General features: G+C 41.0%; 1 protein-coding gene across 1 annotated transcript in view; it reads left to right on the top strand.

Annotated features, from left to right (window-relative positions):
* LOC139556472 (phospholipase B1, membrane-associated) overlaps positions 1 to 20,336 on the top strand; it is a 28,782-nt gene extending 8,446 nt beyond the window's left edge. The window contains exons 8-16 of the mRNA XM_071370459.1: positions 783 to 834; positions 1,360 to 1,440; positions 1,545 to 1,610; positions 6,369 to 6,460; positions 7,248 to 7,329; positions 8,660 to 8,761; positions 10,538 to 10,633; positions 11,135 to 11,206; positions 19,040 to 20,336. Of these exons, the coding sequence (XP_071226560.1) occupies positions 783 to 834; positions 1,360 to 1,440; positions 1,545 to 1,610; positions 6,369 to 6,460; positions 7,248 to 7,329; positions 8,660 to 8,761; positions 10,538 to 10,633; positions 11,135 to 11,206; positions 19,040 to 19,201 (805 nt within the window). The 3' untranslated portion in view covers positions 19,202 to 20,336. The remainder of the gene's footprint in view (positions 1 to 782; positions 835 to 1,359; positions 1,441 to 1,544; positions 1,611 to 6,368; positions 6,461 to 7,247; positions 7,330 to 8,659; positions 8,762 to 10,537; positions 10,634 to 11,134; positions 11,207 to 19,039) is intronic.
* The last annotated feature ends 1,339 nt before the right edge of the window (positions 20,337 to 21,675 follow it).

Below are 21,675 nucleotides of genomic sequence, written 5' to 3'. Positions count from 1 at the left end.
CTTCTCTGATAATGTTCTGAAAGACTCATATTTCCCAGTGTTCCTCCTGATAATATTATCTGCCTATATCATGCTAAGATAGGACATTGTGTCACAGTTTTGACCTTCACTAATATCACAATCAAAATTATTTTAAAACACACTCAGTATGATTTTTATGGCATGCACAACTCACGAAATATCAAAATGCTGCTAATTAAAAAAACAAAAACAAACACATTCTACAAACAAACACATTTTGTCTGATTCAGCCACTTGTAAATTCAGTATTTCTGGTATTCAATAAAATGTGCAAATGTTTATTCACGTCATTAATACTATTGGAGACATATTTCACATTTAACAGGCTTAAAGCTACAGTCTGGGATTAGAAAAACAACAACAAACTGACCACTCTGCCCTTTGTTTTGGTTAACAGCTGAGGGATGGGGCTGGAGATATGTAACCACTCTTAAACTCATATATACTATATACTCATAACTCGAGTTGGAGCTATGGATGCCAAGACAGACCAACCATGAGTTCAAAATGATAGTTTACCTAGTTTTGAAACTATACAGTGTTTGCTTACAACAACGTTAAAACAAGCTTCTATTTGGTGTTCGGATGGGGAAAGACAGTTGAACTAAGCTCATCTGTGTTTATAAGTTACATTCCCGCAATAATCAATGGCTATCATCAATTTAAAATCCCAAAATGAATGTACCAATAGCAGACTGTAGCTGGTGCTTTTTGCCTCAGTGTTATGATGTGTATTGTAATGTTGCGTAACTGTCCCTTAGTAATCTACCAGGGCAGACCAGACATCTCATCGACACACTGAGAAACTATAAGGTAAGAACCCCCCTACGTCTCCAACATACTGTATAGGATAAAACCCTGTTATATTCAAACTCGTCTGATAACAACTTGTGCTATTTAGACCTTATCACTGAAAAAAATGGTAGCATAGGTGACGGTGTGTTTCTGCTTTAGCCTACTAAAGAAGAGCAGAACTCTAAAACGACATCAGGTGTTTAGAAGTGTGTACCACTCGAACTCATCGGTGCTCTATTTGGTTGTGAAGATTATGGTAATACTACATTTGGAAATACCATAAACACATGTGAAATTGGTAATAAATACATTTCAATACCAATCCAAACCTTTGGGGAATCATTATCTTGCCAAAATAAAACAGCTAGACAAACAGACTGGCACCCAACCGGGATTTGATTATGATTACATTTGAGATCAGCAACTCTCTTTTCAAACCAATGTCTAAGAATGCTTTATTGATTTGAATAGCAATTTTATTACAGTGGTAAATTAAGTACTGACTGACTACTGTATCCCTCTTTCATCCCTTTCTTTACCCAGGGCCTGAACTTTGATGAGGACTGGAAGCTACTGACCATTCTCATAGGCATGAATGACATCTGTGATTACTGCAAGGATAAGGTCTGTGTCATTATAATATGCAGGCTATGCAACTTCATGTGCATATCATAAAGAAAGAGCAAAGGTGTTTACTTCGGCGCTTGTTTCAACACTCTCCTTCCCAGGTTCTTTTCTCAGTGGACAATTACATTCACTACATGACCAACTCCCTGGAAATGCTAATGAATGAGGTAACATCGGGAGAGCTCACAAATATTATCTATGAATATTTTTTAAATAATCCCTTAAAGCGGCAATCGGCAGTTGAAACAACAAACAAGCGTACTCCCCGCCCCTGTTTTGGTAAAAAGATGAGGGATGGCGGTGGAGAAATGCCATCACTCTCAAATTCATAGACAGAGCTATGGATGCCAGTTCTGACCATCTATGATATATAAAAGGATAGTTTTAACGATGTTTTGAGGCTATAGTGTTTGTTTACATTTACTTTGTTTAAAAACAAGCTCATATTTTGAGTTCTGATGGGGTACGACAGTTGAACCAAGCTCATGAGGCATTTATAAGTTATATTCTTCAAGAATAAGTGGGTACATATCATTCACAGGCAGTTAGAACAGCCAAGGCTAGCTTTTTCAAGCAGAAATTTGCTTCCTGCAACACAAATTCAAAAAAGTTCTGGGACACCGTAAAGTCCATGGAGAATAAGAACACCTCCTCCCAGCTTCCAACCGCTCTGAAGATAGGAAACACTGTCACCACCGACAAATCCACTATAATTGAGAATTTCAATAAGCATTTTTCCACGGCTGGCCATGCTTTCCATCTGGCTGCCCCTACCCCGGACAACAGCACTGCCCTCCCCTCTGCTACTCGCCCAAGCTTCCCCCATTTCTCTTTCTCCCAAATACAGTCAGCTGATGTCCTAAATGAGCTGCAAAATCTGGACCCTTACAAATCAGCCGGGCTAGATAATCTGGACCCTTTCTTTCTAAAACTATCTGCTGAAATTGTTGCCACCCCTATTACTAGCCTCTTCAACCTCTCTTTCGTGTCGTCCGAGATCCCCAAAGATTGGAAAGCAGCTGCGGTTATCCCCCTCTTCAAAGGGGGGGACACCCTTGACCCTAACTGCTACAGACCTATATCTATCCTACCCTGCCTTTCTAAGGTCTTCGAAAGCCAAGTCAACAAACAGATTACCGACCATTTCGAATCCCACCACACCTTCTCCGCTATGCAATCTGGTTTCAGAGCTGGTCATGGGTGCACCTCAGCCACGCTCAAGGTCATAAACGACATCGTAACCGCCATCGATAGGAAACAATACTGTGCAGCCGTATTCATTGACCTGGCCAAGGCTTTTGACTCTGTCAATCACCACATCCTCATTGGCAGACTCGACAGCCTTGGTTTCTCTAATGATTGCCTCGCCTGGTTCACCAACTACTTCTCTGATCGAGTTCAGTGTGTCAAATCGGAGGGTCTGTTGTCCGGGCCTCTGGCAGTCTCTATGGGGGTGCCACAGGGTTCAATTCTTGGACCGACTCTCTTCTCTGTATACATCAATGATGTCGCTCTTGCTGCTGGTGATTCTCTGATCCACCTCTACGCAGACGACACTATTCTGTATACTTCTGGCCCTTCTTTTGACACTGTGTTAACAACTCTCCAGGCGAGCTTCAATGCCATACAACTCTCCTTCCGTGGCCTCCAACTGCTCTTAAATACAAGTAAAACCAAATGCATGCTCTTCAACCGATCGCTGCCTGCCCCTGCCCGCCTGTCCAACATCACTACTTTGGACGGTTCTGACTTAGAATATGTGGACAACTACAAATACCTAGGTGTCTGGTTAGACTGTAAACTCTCCTTCCAGACTCACATCAAACATCTCCAATCCAAAGTCAAATCTAGAATTGGCTTCCTATTCCGCAACAAAGCATCCTTTACTCATGCTGCCAAACATACCCTTGTAAAACTGACCATCCTACCAATCCTCGACTTCGGTGATGTCATTTACAAAATAGCCTCCAAAACCCTACTCAATAAATTGGATGCAGTCTATCACAGTGCCATCCGTTTTGTCACCAAAGCCCCATATACTACCCACCACTGCGACCTGTACACTCTCGTTGGCTGGCCCTCGCTTCATACTCGTCGCCAAACCCACTGGTTCCAGGTCATCTACAAGACCCTGCTAGGTAAAGTCCCCCCTTATCTCTGCTCGCTGGTCACCATAGCAGCACCTATCTGTAGCACGCGCTCCAGCAGGTATATCTCTCTAGTCACCCCCAAAACCAATTCTTCCTTTGGACGCCTCTCCTTCCAGTTCTCTGCTGCCAATGACTGGAACGAACTACAAAAATCTCTGAAATTGGAAACACCTATCTCCCTCACTAGCTTTAAGCACCAGCTGTCAGAGCAGCTCATAGATTACTGCACCTGTACATAACCCATCTACAATTTAGCCCAAACAACTACCTCTTTACCTACTGTATTTATTTTATTAATTTATTTTGCTCCTTTGCACCCCATTATTTTCTGTCTCTACTTTGCACTTTCTTCCGCTGCAAACCAACCATTCCAGGGTTTTTTTTTTAGTTTTATTTTACTTGCTGTGTTGTATTCACTTCACCTCCATGGCCTTTTATATTTTTATTTATTTTATTTATTTATACATATATTTGTTTGCCTTCACCTCCCTTATCTCACCTCACTTGCTCACATTGTATATAGACTTATTTTTTTTTCACTGTATTATTGACTATATGTTTGTTTTACTCCATGTGTAACTATGTGTTGTTGTATGTGTCGAACTGCTTTGCTTTATCTTGGCCAGGTCGCAATTGTAAATGAGAACGTGTTCTCAATTTGCCTACCTGGTTAAATAAAGGTTAAATAAATAAATAAATAAAAAATTGGACGTAGCAACTGCAGATTGCCCCTTTAAAGTATACTTCTCAATGGGTCTTCCCTGAATAAATAGGGAAAATACATAGAATACTGTTTTATCACATTATAAATTACGATTTTCAACCCTTAACATTCAGAATGGTAGAGTATAGGTAAGGGATAATCAACGAGGGGCTATGCGTTCTCTGGAAAATAATGAACGACGTGGACTGTGTGTTCCACAACACGCTAGCGGAGTGGAACTGACCTTCCACAGAGTTGCATTATTTTCCAGAGAAAGCATAGAGCCCCGAGTTCACTATCTATATATACCATGGCTATAATTTAGCACATGTACTGCTAGAAATGTGTTGATTTGTAGGTAAAAATGTGTTCAACATCCACTGAAGTAGCTAGCAAGTTTCCTAGATAACTACATTAGTTGCCTTGTTAGCTAAACGAACAAACTTGCTAGTTTAGCTAACCAAACCATCAGTCCTAGCTTGCTATAACCGCGGAGTGCCTGGATACAGCCCTGTTTTCAACAGCGGAGATTTGTATAAACCTTGTAGTCTGTCACTCCGACATTTGCAACATTGTTACAATATTCTAATTCCATCTCCTGCTGTACCATAGTAATGAATCTGTCGGGAGTCAGGATGAGACAGACAGGCAGGCAGCTTTTCTCAGCCAATCGAAATCATGAATCAGCTGGCATAATTTTTATGGATACAATAAAAAATTATTTGATAAAGGTCAAAACGAAACACAGCTAATTTGCAGTCTTTCCAGCTTCAGTTTGAAGTGATTGTGTTAGTGTGTTGTTGGCTAGGACACTGAACAACAGTGTCCTGATGAGTGAGCACATTTTCTGTGCCAGGTACATTTGCGCCTCATTAGCTCATTGTTAGGGATTTATCCAAATAAATGTCACTAGAAAACAGCTTAAACAAATGCAAATGCAGCTACTTTGCTGTTATTCTGGCTGCACTATTGACGCGACTGTAAATTAGTCGTAGTTGGCTAGCTAGCAAGCAAGGGATAAGAATATAACATTTTTAATGAAAATATGTCGCTGGCCGCAACCGGGAGACCCATGAGGCGGTGCACAATTGGCCCAGCGTCGTCCGCGTTAGGGCAGGGTTTGGTCTGCAGAGATGTCCTTGTCCCATCACGCTCTAGCGACTCCTGTGGCGGGCCGGGCGTATTGCACGCTGACACGATCGGCAGGTGTACAGTGTGTCCTCTGACACATTGGTGCGGAGGATGCACGGCTCTCGACCTTCGCCTCTCCCGAGTCCGTACGGGAGTTGCAGCAATGGGACAAGACTGTAACTACCAATTGGATACCACGAAATTGGGGAGAAAAAGGGCAAAAAAATTATTAATAACTGATAATGCCCTCGAAGTTGGTGTTTTGAGGAGATATTAGCACAGTTTGCAGGCCCTTGACTTTGTCTTGGGCCAAACAACATCCGTGCCAATATATCCTCCAAACACTGGCTTCTCGGGCATTATCACTTAAATAATGTACGCTCTATAATGCCCTTCAAGCCAATCAGAAACAAGTATTCAACAATGCCATGGTACAAATAAGTGATAATGCCCTTGAAGCCGGTGTTTGGAGGATATATTGGCACGGGTGTTGTTAGGCCCAAGACAAAGTCAAGGGCCTGCAAACCGTGCCAATATCTCCTCCGAATACTGGCTTCGAGGGCATTATCACTTTCATACAAAGGTTACCAACATATTCAAACAATGATTGACACATTTTCATTTAAAACGTTATTTGGATTAATTTATTGATACTATTTCATCCTTCCACAAGAAATTATGCCGACACAAATCTATGGTTGCTACCCAAGCCGGCTGGTCGTTCGTTCTATTTGTTCGGTTGCCAGAGACGCGACCCAGTCGTTCAGTCTTTTTGTTCTGTAACCGGCTGGAATGTGGTTTTAACCAGCATTCAGCATTCAGGATTAGACCCACCCGTTGTGTAATAAATTATAGTGTGTGTGTTAACATGGCAACATTTGCATTTCTCTTTGTTGCGGTCATAGAAATAGAATGATTCTAATTCTATGGTTGCGGTCTAGGTTCCCCGTATGATTGTGAATGTAGTTCAAATCCTGCCCATGGAAACCTTGAGGCAGGTCCAGAGGCCCACCCCAGGCTGCCTGCTCCAACGGTGAGTGACCTGGCTTTGACCTTTGACCTTAGAATGCAACCACTACGCACTACGGTGTACATTTTAGGACACCCTCAGCCTACTACGGTATAAATTTAGGACACCCTCAGCACCCTCAAGCCTCTCGCCTCTCCCCTCCTTGAGCCAATTGTCAAATCTCCTTGAAATGTAAACCATAATGAACACAGTCACTCTTCCCTTGCACCTACATCATCTTGAAAATATTTTCTAGGGCAAGGGTATTCAACTCTTTCCTTATGAGGTCTGGAGACTACTGGTTTTCTGTTCTACCTGATAATTAATTGCACCCACCTGGTGTCCCAGGTCTAAATCAGTCCCTGATTAGAGGGCAACAACAAAAACAATAGAGTGGAACTGGCTTTGAGGTCCAGAGTTGAGTTTGAGGGCTCTAGGGGCTCCCCATAAGCATCAACAGGGCAACTTCTGATGCTATTATTGTCTCTTCCCAATGTTTATGTTCCTCTAAGGAGGGAACAAATTAAGACAAGCCAATAATGGCAATCGTAGCAGATTTTTAATATTGGTGTGATTAACTCGCTCTATTGTGTATGATGATGTCGCATATGTGGAACCCCACGTTAATATTTGAAAGACCCGTAGGATGCCCTGAATTGTTATGTAACTGAGTTGGATCCTAGGGTCGTCCTCATTAGAACATACCGTAGCAAAATGTTTCACAGCGTTTCTTATTGGTAGAAGTTTAGAAGGTACCACATTTCGGGCCTATTGAACATGACCTTGATTCTTGACCCATCATTTGTTCCAGATCATTCTGTTCCTGCCTGATCAAGCCCGGGGCTGGTTCCCCTGAACTGAAGGAGCTAGTGGAGATCAACCTAGAGTTTCAGGTGGGTGGCGTACCGGTTAATGCCGCCACCTACAGCACACAAACCTATCAGTGTCGGCAGACCTGGGTTTCAAAAACAAAAAAAATCTATTAATGTACTTTATCTGTGCCTGTTTGAACCTGTCTGGCTTAATAAACTAATAGAAAAGACTCAAACCCGGAAAACCCTCCTATCTGGCACTCCAGGCAGACTCGTTAAAAGTATTTTAACAGATTTTTTGAGTATTTGAAAATTAGCCCGAGGGCACTGACCGACGTCCATGGACGTTGAAAAGTAGTGTAAATTTGCTTAGTCTGCCCTGGCCTTGATTTCCACCCCATTCACAGACGTGTTTTCAACGTCCCCAGCCGTTCATTTCTGGTCCGATTCGGACCAGACCAAATCTGATCCAATTTAATTCCACCATCTACAGATGTCTGGGATGGACCAGACTTGATTTGGCCCAAACAGACATCTATAGTTGTTTAAGATTTGGTCCGGACTGGCCTTGATTTGGCCCAAACATAAACAAGTTTGGACAGCATAGTACAGGACAGTATTCTATAGTACAAAACAGTAGACCAAAGCAGAGTACAGGACAGTAAAGAAAAGTAGTATAGTTCAGTACAGTAGAGTATAGTACAGTATAATGTAATGTATTGTACCTGACTATACCCTACTGTACTGTACTACACTGCATTCTACTGTACTCTACTGTGCTCTGCTGTCCATGCTTGTGAAAAGTAGATGTCTATGATTGTTTCAGATAAGGTTCGGACTGACCAAATATGGTCTTGTTTGGAGAGCGGAGCTCATTAAAATAATACCCAGTGTTAATTTTTGCATTTACATTTGTCATTTAGCAGACACTCTTATCCAGAGTGACATTCTACTAAGGTAGATAAACAACCACATATCACAATCATAACAAGAAAAACGTTTCTGAAACCGTTACTGAGATTGTTAATGTAGTTGAAGTGTTCTTCTGTTGTTTCTTTCTGTTGGTCTGGAAACTTTCAACTTGACCACTGCCAGTTCTTAAGCTTTTGAAAAAGCCAACATAAATACATGTGATAGATGGGAGCAATAGTAAATATTCCGTACTGCAATCTTCAGTTGGCTCCGTATTCCTATTTAAATTTGAATGAACATTTTGGAATGTGAAATAATTATTTCTTCATTGACATGTAGTTTTATCAATGTCAACTTCGGGAAAATACTTATTTTGAATGTCCGGAAAAAAATGTATTTTCAACGTCTGGAAAATACGTCTTTTCAATGTCTGACCTCACAGCAGTGTGCGTATTTCTGTTCTAGCCCTACACTAACACACACCTCATTAACTCTCCAGAAACGGCTGGAGCAGCTCCTCCACAGCGATAGCTTCTTCAGGGAGGACTTCGCCGTTGTTCTCCAGCCCTTCATGAAACAAGCAGACCCTCCTCGCCTCCCGGTAAAGTCTCTTGACTGTTACCTGGAATCCTTTTGCTGTTTCAAGCCTGTTTCAATATACTGTATATATATTTATAAGCTATGCGTGATTATCTCACATAGTTTATATATAGATTACCAGTTAATAGTTTGGACACACCTACTCATTCAAGGGTTTTTCTTTATTTTTACTATTTTCTACATTGTAGAATAATAGTGAAGACATCAAAACTATGAAATAACACATATGGAATCATTTTGTAACCAAAAAAGTGTTAAACATTTCAAAATATATTTTAGATTTTAGATTTTTCAAAGTAGCAACCCTTTGCCTTGATGACAGCTTTGCACACTCTTGGTATTCTCTCAACCAGCTTCACCTGGAAGGCTTTTCCAACCGTCTTGAAGGAGCTCCCACATATGCTGACCACTTGTGGCTGCTTTTCATTGGCTGCTTTTCCCAAACCTCTCAATTGGGTTGAGGTCGGGTGATTGTGGAGGCCAGGTAACCTGATGCAGCACTCCATCCCTCTCTTTCTTGGTCAAATATCCCTTACACTGCCTGGAGGTGTGATAGGTAATTTTCCTGTTGAAAAACAAATGATAGTCCCACTAAGCGCAAACCAGATGGGATGGCGTATCGCTGCAAAATGCTGTGGTAGCCATGCTGGTTAAGTGTGCCTTGAATTCTAAATAAATCACAGACAGTGTCACCAGCAAAACACCACCACATCATCACACCTCCTCCTCCATGCTTCACGGTGGGAACCACACATAAGGAGATCATCCGTTCACCTACTCTGCGTCTCACAAAGACACGGCGGTTGGAACCAAAAATGTCACATTTGGACTAATCAGACCAAAGGACAGATTTCCACCAGTCTAATGTCCATTGCTCGTGTTTCTTGGCCCAAGCAAGTCTCTTCTTATTATTGGTGTCCTTTAGTAGTGGTTTCTTTGCAGCAATTTGACCATGAAGGCCTGATTCACGCAGTCTACTCTGAACAGTTGATGTTGAGATGTGTCTGTTACTTGAACTCTGAAGCATTTATTTGGGCTGCAATCTGAGGTGCATTTAACTCTAATGAATTTATAATCTGCAGCAGAGGTAACACTGGGTCTTCCTTTCCTGTGGCGGTCCTCATGAGAGCCAGTTTCATCATAGCGCTTGATGGTTTTTGCGACTACACTTTAAGAAATGTTCAAGTTCTTGAAGTTTTCTGCATTGACTGACTTTCATGTCTTAAATAAGTTACGGACTGTAATTTCTCTTTGCTTATTTGAGCTGTTCTTGCCATAATATGGACTTGGTCTTTTACCAAATAGAGCTATCTTCTGTGTACCTCCCCTACCTTGTCACAACACAACTAATTTGCTCAAATGCCTTTTAACAAGGCACACCTGATAACTGAAATGCATTCCAGGTGACTACCTCACGAAGCTGGTTGAGAGAAAGCCAAGAGTGTGCAAAGCTGTCATCAAGGCAAAGGGTGGCTACTTTGAAGAATCTCACATATAAAATATATTTTGATTTGTTTAACACTTTTTTGGTTACTTCCATATATGTTATTTCATAGTTTTGATGTCTTCACTATTATTCTACAATGTAGAAAATAGTCAAAATAAAGAAAAACCCTGGAATGAGTAGGTGTGTCCAAAATTTTGACTGATACTGTATATGAAAGACTATGTGAGATAATCATGCATGGTAACACATTCACAGAGACATTTATGTGTGAATATTTGGGAATAATTTCATGACCTGTCACTGTTGTGATGTTTGTGTCTCTCTAAACAGAATGGCAAGATCGACATGACCTTTTTCACCCATGACTGCTTTCACTTCACCATAAAGGGCCATGAGGAGCTAGCTAAGGGGCTGTGGAACAATATGGTGAGCGCTACATAATGCTAACAGGATGCTAACAAGATGCTAATATCTAGCTAGCAGGGTCAAAGGTCATGAGCATTGCTCATACAATTTCTCCATTCAGTCTGCTGCTAATGACTGGTATTATGTCACTTTGGCTGAGTGAAGGCTGGTTATTAGTCCTACTCGAGATGTTTCATTCCCGGAAAGGTCTAAAAATGAAAGATGCCACGATCCCGTTGTCAAACATACTACTATCCAAAACCATGACACATCAACAAAGAAGAGGGACAGTAGCTGATTCTGAATTGTGTTGATTTGTGAGCCTTTCTTTTGAAAGGTCAGAATTATCCCAACACCCTTTTATATACATGCTGATTGTGACTCTATACACTGCATATGTGAGGAATGTTGTAATTGTTCATGGAGTATTTGGAAGTGAGCATGACAAGAAATAACAGAAAGGTACAATAGTTGAAACATTGGCGATGTCACCATCAGATGTTTCTTATCTAATTTCCCCAGTTCCAGCCAGAGGGAGGGAAGTTTATGGTGTCAAGCTTTTCTGACCCCATCGAGCTCATCTGCCCACCCATGGTAAGACCTGAGCTGTGACTGAGTGTCCTTTGTTGGTATTTGATACTATTATATTATATATATACAGTGGGGAGAACAAGTATTTGATACACTGCCGATTTTGCAGGTTTTCCTACTTACAAAGCATGTAGAGGTCTGTAATTTTTATCATAGGTACACTTCAACTGTGAGAGACGGAATCTAAAACAAAAATCCAGAAAATCACATTGTATGATTTTTAAGTAATTAATTAGCATTTTATTGCATGACATAAGTATTTGATACATCAGAAAAGCAGAACTTAATATTTGGTACAGAAACCTTTGTTTGCAATTACAGAGATCATACGTTTCCTGTAGTTCTTGACCAGGTTTGCACACACTGCAGCAGGGATTTTGGCCCACTCCTCCATACAGACCTTCTCCAGATCCTTCAGGTTTCGGGGCTGTCGCTGGGTAATACGGACTTTCAGCTCCCTCCAAAGATTTTCTATTGGGTTCAGGTCTGGAGACTGGCTAGGCCACTCCAGGACCTTGAGATGCTTCTTACGGAGCCACTCCTTAGTTGCCCTGGCTGTGTGTTTCGGGTCGTTGTCATGCTGGAAGACCCAGCCACGACCCATCTTCAATGCTCTTACTGAGGGAAGGAGGTTGTTGGCCAAGATCTACATGGCCCCATCCATCCTCCCCTTAATACGGTGCAGTCATCCTGTCCCCTTTGCAGAAAAGCATCCGCAAAGAATGATGTTTCCACCTCCATGCTTCACGGTTGGGATGGTGTTCTTGGGGTTGTACTCATCCTTCTTCTTCCTCCAAACACGGCGAGTGGAGTTTAGACCAAAAAGCTCTATATTTGTCTCATCAGACTACATGACCTTCTCCCATTCCTCCTCTGGATCATCCAGATGGTCATTGGCAAACTTCAGACGGGCCTGGACATGCGCTGGCTTGAGAAGGGGGACCTTGCGTGCGCTGCAGGATTTTAATCCATGACGGCGTAGTGTGTTACTAATGGTTTTCTTTGAGACTGTGGTCCCAGCTCTCTTCAGGTCATTGACCAGGTCCTGCCGTGTAGTTCTGGGCTGATCCCTCACCTTCCTCATGATCATTGATGCCCCACGAGGTGAGATCTTGCATGGAGCCCCAGACCGAGGGTGATTGACCGTCATCTTGAACTTCTTCCATTTTCTAATAATTGCGCCAACAGTTGTTGCCTTCTCACCAAGCTGCTTGCCTATTGTCCTGTAGCCCATCTCAGCCTTGTGCAGGTCTACAATTGTATCCCTGATGTCCTTACACAGCTCTCTGGTCTTGGCCATTGTGGAGAGGTTGGAGTCTGTTTGATTGAGTGTGTGGACAAGTGTCTTTTATACAGGTAACGAGTTCAAATAGGTGCAGTTAATATAGGTAATGAGTGGAGAACAGGAGGGCTTCTTAAAGAAAAACTAACAGGTCTGTGAGAGCCGGAATTCTTACTGGTTGGTAGGTGATCAAATACTTATGTCATGCAATAAAATGCTAATTAATTATTTAAAAATCATACAATGTGATTTTCTGGATTTTTGTTTTAGATTCCGTCTCTCATAGACAGACCTCTACATGCTTTGTAAGTAGGAAAACCTGCAAAATCGGCAGTGTATCAAATACTTATTCTCCCCACTGTATATATACAGTTGAAGTCGGAAGTTTACATACACCTTAGCCAAATACATTTAAACTCCGTTTTTCACAATTCCTGACATTTAATCCAGGTACAAATTCCCTGTTTTAGGTCAGTTAGGATCACCACTTTATTTTAAAATGAAATGAAATTCTGAAATGTCAGAATAATAGTAGAGAGAATGATTTATTTCAGCTTTTAATCCTTTCATCACATTCCCAGTGGGTCAGAAGTTTACATACACTCAATTAGTGTAGTATTTGGTAGCATTGCCTTTAAATTGTTTAACTTGGGTCAAACGTTTCGGGTAGCCTTCCACAAGCTTCCCACAATAAGTTTTGTGAATTTTGGCCTATTCCTTCTGACAGAGCTGATGTAACTGAGTCAGGTTTGTAGGCCTCCATGCTCGCACATGCTTTTTCAGTTCTGCCCACACATTTTCTATGGGATTGAAGTCAAGGCTTTGTAATGGCCACTCCAATACCTTGACTTTGTTGTCCCTAAGCCATTTTGCCACAACTTTGGAAGTATGCTTGGGGTCAATGTCCATTTGGAAGACCCATTTGCGACCAAGCTTTAACTTCCTGACTGATGTCTTGAGATGTCGCTTCAATATATCCACATAATTTTCCATCCTCATGATACCATCTATTTTGGGAAGTGTGTCACTGTGAAGTGTGTCAACCAGTCCCTCCTGCAGCAAAGCACCCCCACAACATGATGCTGCCACCCCCGTGCTTCACAGTTGGGATGGTATTCTTTGGCTTGCAAACGTCCCCCTTTAACCTCCAAACATAACGATGGTCATTATGGCCAAACAGTTCTATTTTTGTTTCATCAGACCAGAGGACATTTCTCCAAAAAGTACGATCTTTGTCCCCATGTGCAGTTGCAAACCGTAGTCTGGCTTTCTTTTGGCTGTTTTGGAGCAGTGGCTTCTTCCTTGCTGAGCGGCCTTTCAGGTTATGTCTATATAGGACTAGTTTTACTGTGGATATAGATACCTGTTTCCTCCAGCATCTTCACAAGGTCATTTGCTGTTGTTCTGGGATTGATTTGCACTTTTCGCACCAAAGTACGTTCATCTCTAGGAGACAGAACGCATCTCCTTCCTGAGTGGTATGACGGCTGCGTGGTCCCATGATGTTTATACTTGCGTACTATTGTTTGTACAGATGAACGTGGTACCTTCAGGCATTTGGAAATTGCTCCCAAGGATGAACCAGACTTGTGGAGGTCTACAAAAAAGAATTCTGAGGTCTTGGCTGTTTTCTTTAGATTTTTCCATGATGTCAAGCAAAGAGGCACTGAGTTTGAAGGCAGGCCTTGAAATACCTCCACAGGTACACCTCCAATTGACTCAAATGATGTCAAAATCAGAAGCTTCTAAAGCCATGATATCATTTTCTGGAATTTTCCAAGCTGTTTAAAGGCACAGTCAACTTAGTGTATGTAAACTTCTGACCCACTGGAATTGTGATACAGTAAATTATAAGTGAAATAATCTGTCTGTAAGCGATTGTTGGAAAAATTACTTGTGTCATGCACAAAGTAGATGTCCTAACCGACTTGCCAAAACTATAGTTTGTTAACAAGAAATTCATAGAGAGGTTGAAATATGAGTTTTAATGACTCCAACCTAAGTGTATGTAAACTTCCGACTTCAACTGTATATATATATAACAGACTATATATTATATTATGATAAGGGAATGGAAGTAGGAATAGGATACAACTCAAATCAAAGTTTATTGGTCACGTACACAGTTTAGCAGATGTTACTAGCTCTTAAAAATGCAGTGAAATGTCAAACTACACAAAAAATAATGCAAAATACTGTAGCACTGTAACAGTAAGCCAAATGCAATCTATATGTATATACACCGGAATCATTTACACAAGATATAATATGTGCAATAGTAGATATATTAGAGTGTGGTATCCAGTATATAAATGAATACAGTATATACACAAATGCAGTGTGTATAAGCAGGGTAACTGAAATGTACAGTAGTAGAAATAATAGAAGGAACATGTCGAGAATACAGCGTTTAAATACACAGTACAAAACCCCATGGCAAAATGGATAGAATTGAAGGGATTTAGCTTCCAGACCAGAGAATATAAATATACAGTGCCAAGAAAAAGTATGTGAATCCTTTGGAATTACCTGGATTTCTGCATAGATTGGTTATCAAATTTGATCTGATCTTCCTCTAAGTCACAACAATAGACAAACATGGTGTGCTTAAACTAATAACACACAAAGTGTTGTATTTTTCTTGTCTATATTGAATACATAATTTAAACATTCACAGTGTAGATTGGAAAAAGTATGTGAAGCCCTAGACGTCAGCTAACCTGGAGTCCAATCAATGAGACGAGATTGGAGATGTTGGTTAGAGCTGCCTTGCCCTATAAAAAAACTCACAAAATTTGAGTTTGCTATTCACAAGAAGCATTGCCTGATGTGAACCATGCCTCGAACAAAAGAGACCTCAGAAGACCTAAGATTAAGAATTGTTGACTTGCGTAACGCTGGAAAGGGATATAAAAGTATCTCTAAAAGCCTTGATGTTCATCAGTCCACGGTAAGACAAATTGTCTATAAATGGAGAAAGTTCAGCGCTGTTGCTACTCTCCCTAGGAGTGGCTGTCCTGCAAAGATGACTGTAAGAGAACAGCGCAGAATGCTCAATGAGGTTTTGAAGAATCCTAGAGTGTCAGCTAAAGACTTACAGAAATGCTAACATCTCTGTTGACGAGTCTACGAAACTTAAAATACTAATCAAGAATGGTGTTCATGGGAGGACACAACGGAAGAAGCCACTGCTGTCAATAAAAAACATTGCTGCACATTTGAAGTTTGCAAAAGTACACCTGGATGTTCCACAGCGCTACTGGCAAAATATTCTGTGGACAGATGAAACTACAGTTGAGTTGTTTGGAAGGAACACACTTCACTATGTGTGGAGAAAAAAAAGGCACAGCACACCAACATCAAAACCTCATCCAAATCCAAGGGTTCACATACTTTACCCACCCTGCACTGTGAATGCTTACACGGTGTGTTCAATAAAGACTTGAAAACGTATAATTGTTTGTGCGTTATTAGTTTAAGCAGACTGTGTTTGTTGTTGTGACCTAGATGAAGATCAGATCAAATTTCATGACCAATTTATGCAGAAATCCAGGTATTTCCAAAGGGTTCACATACATTTTCTTGCCACTGTATATGTATGTGAATAGTGTGCATAGACCGTATGGACAGTATGGGAATAGAAAGGTGTGTACAGTAGTAGTTGCATAGGATGAGCCATGATAAGAATACAGTATATACATACAGTGCATTCAGAAAGTATTCAGACCCCTTGACTTTTTCCACGTTGTTACATTTTCCTCATCAATATACACCCAATACCCTATAATTACAAAGCAAAAGAAGGGTTTTAGAACTTGGCACACCTGTATTTGGGGAGTTTCTCCCATTTCTTCTCTGCAGATCCTCTCAAACTGTCAGGTTGGATGGGGAGCATCGCAGCACCACTATTTTCAGGTCTCTCCAGAGATGTTCGATGTCCAGGCTCTGGCTGGGCCACTCAAGGACATTCAGAGACTTGCTTAGGGTCGTTGTCCTGTTGGAAGGTGAACTTTCGCCCCCAGTCTGAGGTCCTGACCACTCTGGAGCAGGTTTTCTTCAAAGATCTCTCTTTACCTCGCTCCGTTCATCTTTCTCTCGATCCTGACTAGTCTCCCAGTCCCTGCCACTGAAATCCATCCCCACAGCATGATGCTGCCACCACCATGCTTCAGGTTTCCTCCAGACGTGACTCTTGGCATTCAGGTCAAAGAGTTCAATCTTGGTTAGATCAGACAAGAGAATCTTGTTTCTCATGCTCTGAGAGTCTTTAGGTGCCTTTTGGCAAACTCGAAGAGGGCTGTCATGTGCCTTCTACTGAGGAGTGGCTTCCGTCTGGCCACTCTACCAGAAAGGTCTGATTGGTGGAGTGCTGCAGAGATGGTTGTCCTTCTGGAAAGTTCTCCCATCTCCATAGAGGCCCTTCTCCCCCGATTGCTCAGTTTGGCCGGGCGGCCAGCTCTAGGAAGAGTCTTGATGGTAACAAACTTCTTCCATTTAAGAATGATGGAGGCTACTGTGTTCTTGGGGACCTTCAATGCTGCAGACATTTTTTGGTACCCTTCCCCAGAGCTGTGTCTTGACACAATCCTGTTTCTGAGATCTACGGACAATTCCTTTGACCTCGTGGCCTGGCTTTTGCTTTGACACGCACTGTCAACTGTGGGACCTTATATAGACAGTTGTGTTCCTTTCCAAATTATGTGCAATCAACTGAATTTACATGGAGACTATATATATAGATATAGATTTTTAAAGTGATAAGTGTTCAATGACTATATGTATATAGGGCAGCAGCCTCTAAGGTGCAGTGTTGAGTAACCGGGTGGTAGCCAGCTAGTGATTTGTGTTATAATGTCAGGTGGCAACGTCTTTAAAGGGATGGTTCACCCAAATTACAAAAACATATTGGTTTCCTTGCTCTGTAAGCAGTCTATGGACATTAACAATGTCTACACTGTATTTCTGATACATTTTATGTTATTTTAATGGACAAAAAAAAAGCTTTTCTTACAAAAACAAGGAAAATTCTAAGTGACCCCAATTTTTTTTACGGTACTGTATATTTTTCAACACACAATAGCCCATAATGACAAAGCAAAAGTTTTGCAAATGTATACAAAATAAAAAGCGCATTTATATAAGTGTTCAGATCCTTTGCTATGAGACACGAAATTGAGCTCAGGTGCATCCTGTTCCCATTGATCATCCTTGAGATGTTTCTACTACTTGATTGGAGTCTCCATAGACATGGAATCACCGGCCACTTTAATAATGTTTACATATTGCTTTACTCATCACATATGTATACTACCGTTCAAAAGTTTGGGGTCACTTAGAAATGTCATTGTTTTTGAAAAAAAAGCAAATTTTTTGTCCATTAAAATAACATCAAATTGATCAGATATACAGTATAGACGTTGTTAATGTTGTAAATGACTATTGTAGCTGGAAACGGCTGCATTTTAATGGAATATCTACATAGGCGTACAGAGGCCCATTATCAGCAACCATCACTCCTGTGTTCCAATGGCACATTGTGTTAGCTAATCCAAGTTTATCATTTTAAAAGGCTAATTGATCATTAGAAAACCCTTTTGCAATTATGTTAGCACAGCTGCAAACTGTTGTCCTCATTAAAGAAGCAATAAAACTGGCCTTCTTTAGACTAGTTGAGTATCTGGAGCATCATCATTTGTGTGTTCGATTACAGGCTCAAAATGGCCAAAAACAAAGGACTTTCTTCTGAAACTCATCAGTCTATTCTTGTTCTGAGAAATGAATGCTATTCCATGTGAAAAATTGCCAAGAAACTGAAGATCTCATACAACGCTGTGTACTACTCCCTTCACAGAACAGCGCAAACTGGCGCTAACCAGAATAGAAAGAGGAGTGGGAGACCCGGTGCACAACTGAGTAAGAGGACAACTATATTAGAGTGTCTAGTTTGAGAAACAGACACCGCACAAATCCTCCTGGCAGCTTCATTCAATAGTACCCGCAAAACACCAGTCTCAATGTCAACAGTGAAGAGGCGACTCCGGGATGCTGGCCTTCTAGGCAGAGTTCCTTGTCCAGTGTCTGTGTTCTTTTGCCCATCTTAATCTTTTATTTTTATTAGCCAGTATGAAATATGGCTTTTTCTTTGCAACTCTTTCAAAAACAAGGAAGTGTCTAAGTGACCCCAAATTTTTGAACGGTTGTGTATATTTAATAAATTTTAGAATACGGCTGTAACACAACAAAATATGGAATAAGTCAAGGGGTTTGAATACTCTTCGAATGCACTGTATAAAGTGAGGAAAATAATTTTTAAAGTGACAGGTGTTCAATGACTATATGTACATAGGGCAGCAGTCTCTAAGGTGCAGAGTTGAGTACCGGGTGGTAGCCGGCTAGTGACAGTGTCTCAGGTTCACGGCAGGCTACTGGGAGGAGGCCGGCTAGTGATGAATGTTTAACAGTCTGATGGCCTGGAGATAGAAGCTGTTTATCAGTGATCTCAAATGCATTGTTGACCAATTTCTTTCGTGACTAAAGCTGTTTTGGATGTTTAGGATCACCCCTACATCTACACCCGACCTGCCAAAAGAGGCCAGTCCACCATACCCGTTGTCCCCAGGTCGGCTATTCCAACGCGGGAAACCCTTCTTCTGTCTCACCTTGTGGTCCTGGCTGGTATTCTGTCCTGGGCCATCACTGCTTTAGCCTCTCTATAACACTCTCTATAATACTCTAATAAACCTCTACGTGGGGTGAATATAGGCAATATTACGGTTGCAGTTGTAATGACTGTGGGTGTTTTCTTTGTTGCTGCCATGCCTGCATTGTCAAGTATTGAACACAAGAGGGCCCACTGACCCTGGGTCTCTACCAACCCCTGTGTTCTGTGACCATAGAGAATGATAGAGGCCTCTAGTGGCCAAAAGGCCTTATAAGCATGGGCAGCGCCATTGAGGTCTTCTACCATTTTCATGTAGACAACTGGCTGATCCCTCCTGGTGACCCTGTTGGAGTCATGTCCAACCGGGTCATCAGGAGGAATCAGCTTATCGTGAAGAAGAAAATTGACTACTTCAAAATGGAGATGCCCATGCTGTCACAGACACTATAATGGCACAGATACAAATATGAGTTCTCTATCTATCTCTATGGCTGTGACTGAGAAGACAAAAAGACCAACAATGGAAATCTGATATTGGAGGTGGACGTGATATGTCAGTGCAATATGTGCGTGTTGGTGACGCCCAATACACACAGAATGACACAAGCTGCTTTAGAAATCTATGTATCTATCATTGAGAGTGGGATGGGACTGTCAATAGGCATTGTGATTTTCCCCTGTGCTGTGGCAGAGCCTGTTCATCATTCATCTAATTGTGAACCTCTTCTACAATAACAATCCACATCAAACAAAAAGGCCAGGTGATGGCTAAATTTAGCTCATCTCATGTTGTTTCAATGGGTTTGCTCTGAGGCTAATTATTTTAGCATTTTCTGTTTCCTTTAGACTAGAATAGCAAGAACCGCATAATAAACATTGAGTTGCATTGAGAGTATAATGGACTGGCTTTGAAAATAACGTATTTAGGTGAACATGTAAACTGTGAGGTCTCCCATAGGCTATAGGCATGAGATAATTGGTTTTTCAACGGGTAACCTGAGAAACACTTTTTGTCCCCCCCCAAAGAAAGCCTTTTACAGAAGGACAGTTTGCAGTCACTGCTTTTGACCGTGCACAGTGAATTTAATTAATGATATTTTTCCTAATTCCTGACTGAGGCATATTCATACATATTCAAACTTAACCTTGTGTATCTGTTTTAAAGGACAATAAACAGTTTGGCAATTAAACTCATGGAAAGTGTCTTATTGGTCATTCCTATAACATTAGTATAACAAATACTACATTTAATTTGGTAAAATGAATAAAGGTTGATGTATGTCTCATATTTGCCATGATTATTAGGCCTAATAGTCTTCTTTGTAACTGACCTTTTTGACAATTTATCTTGGTTGGTTCTACGTAACTGTCATTGCCATCAGTGTAAGTGTTTCAGTGGATTTAATAATGACTTTGTTATTGCGTTCATTGTAAACCCTGTTTTTGTGCAAACACAACCTTACAATCATTTGATACAGGACAAACACAGGTCCACCTCTGACGCAAAACTGCCTTTATTAGTTCTAAGAAAGCACTCCGATTGAGCTCTCGGAGTGCTGTGCAATTGGAAATTTGAGCCTGCAAACACTGCTGAATGTCCGTACGTCTATTTCTCGCTTCTCATTAAATTGTCCTTCTTTTCTGGTGAAAGAGGTGGAAAGAGTAACAGGATTCACAATCTGAGCACCCAATTCATCAAAGATTTTAGTCATACAGCAGGAACGGTGAAGAGGTCGAAACAGTAAAAAATATTTGTAATTGATGTATGGACTTGTATACTGTATGTTGGAGTCCTATATAAGTATAAGTAAAGCATGGCTAAAAAGGTGCATCTTAAGATCTTTCTTAAAAATGTCTACAGTTACCTAGGCCCTCAGGTCCTACGGCAGGACCACCATCGTGGCTGAATACAGCCTCACCAAACATTTTGGTTCTGACCTTTGGAACAACTAAAAGATCAGTGCCAGAGGATCTGACGGATCGACCAGGCACATATTTAGGTGCAAGGCCAGGAACTGCTTTAAAAATCATTAAAGCAAATTTAAAATCCATTATAAGATTGAAAGAAGACGGGAGAAAAGTTGTTGTTTCATCAGGTTTGTTCTTCCTTCAAATTATATAGTGTATTGTACCTACCTAACACAGCAGCCATCAACAATACATTAAAATATACATCCATAAAAAGGGATTGTTCTGAAAATAGCTGCTGTCACTTCATAAAGGACTTTTGACAACTTCCCATCCCATTGTAATATGGAACATTATTGAAATAATATAATTAAGTGTACCTTTAAGTAACGAACAAAAAGATGATTATACTTACTAAACAGGATGAAAACATAATCATGCATTTATACTCCAGAAGGATGCATCAGATTCTTGATGATTTGCCATGGAGATTGGAGAATGACCTTTGACCTCCTGTTTATTGTTGTAGTAAATCTAGTATACTCAGTGTGTTGTATTACAGACTACTGATTGTAAATTGCTCTGGATAAGAGTGTCTGCTACTAAATAACCAACATGTAA

The sequence above is a fragment of the Salvelinus alpinus genome, chromosome 27 (assembly GCF_045679555.1).
Source record: "Salvelinus alpinus chromosome 27, SLU_Salpinus.1, whole genome shotgun sequence".
Classification (NCBI taxonomy): Eukaryota; Metazoa; Chordata; class Actinopteri; order Salmoniformes; family Salmonidae; genus Salvelinus; species Salvelinus alpinus.
The sequence above is the reverse complement of the archived record's forward strand: the minus strand, read 5'-3'. Positions and strand labels throughout refer to the sequence as shown.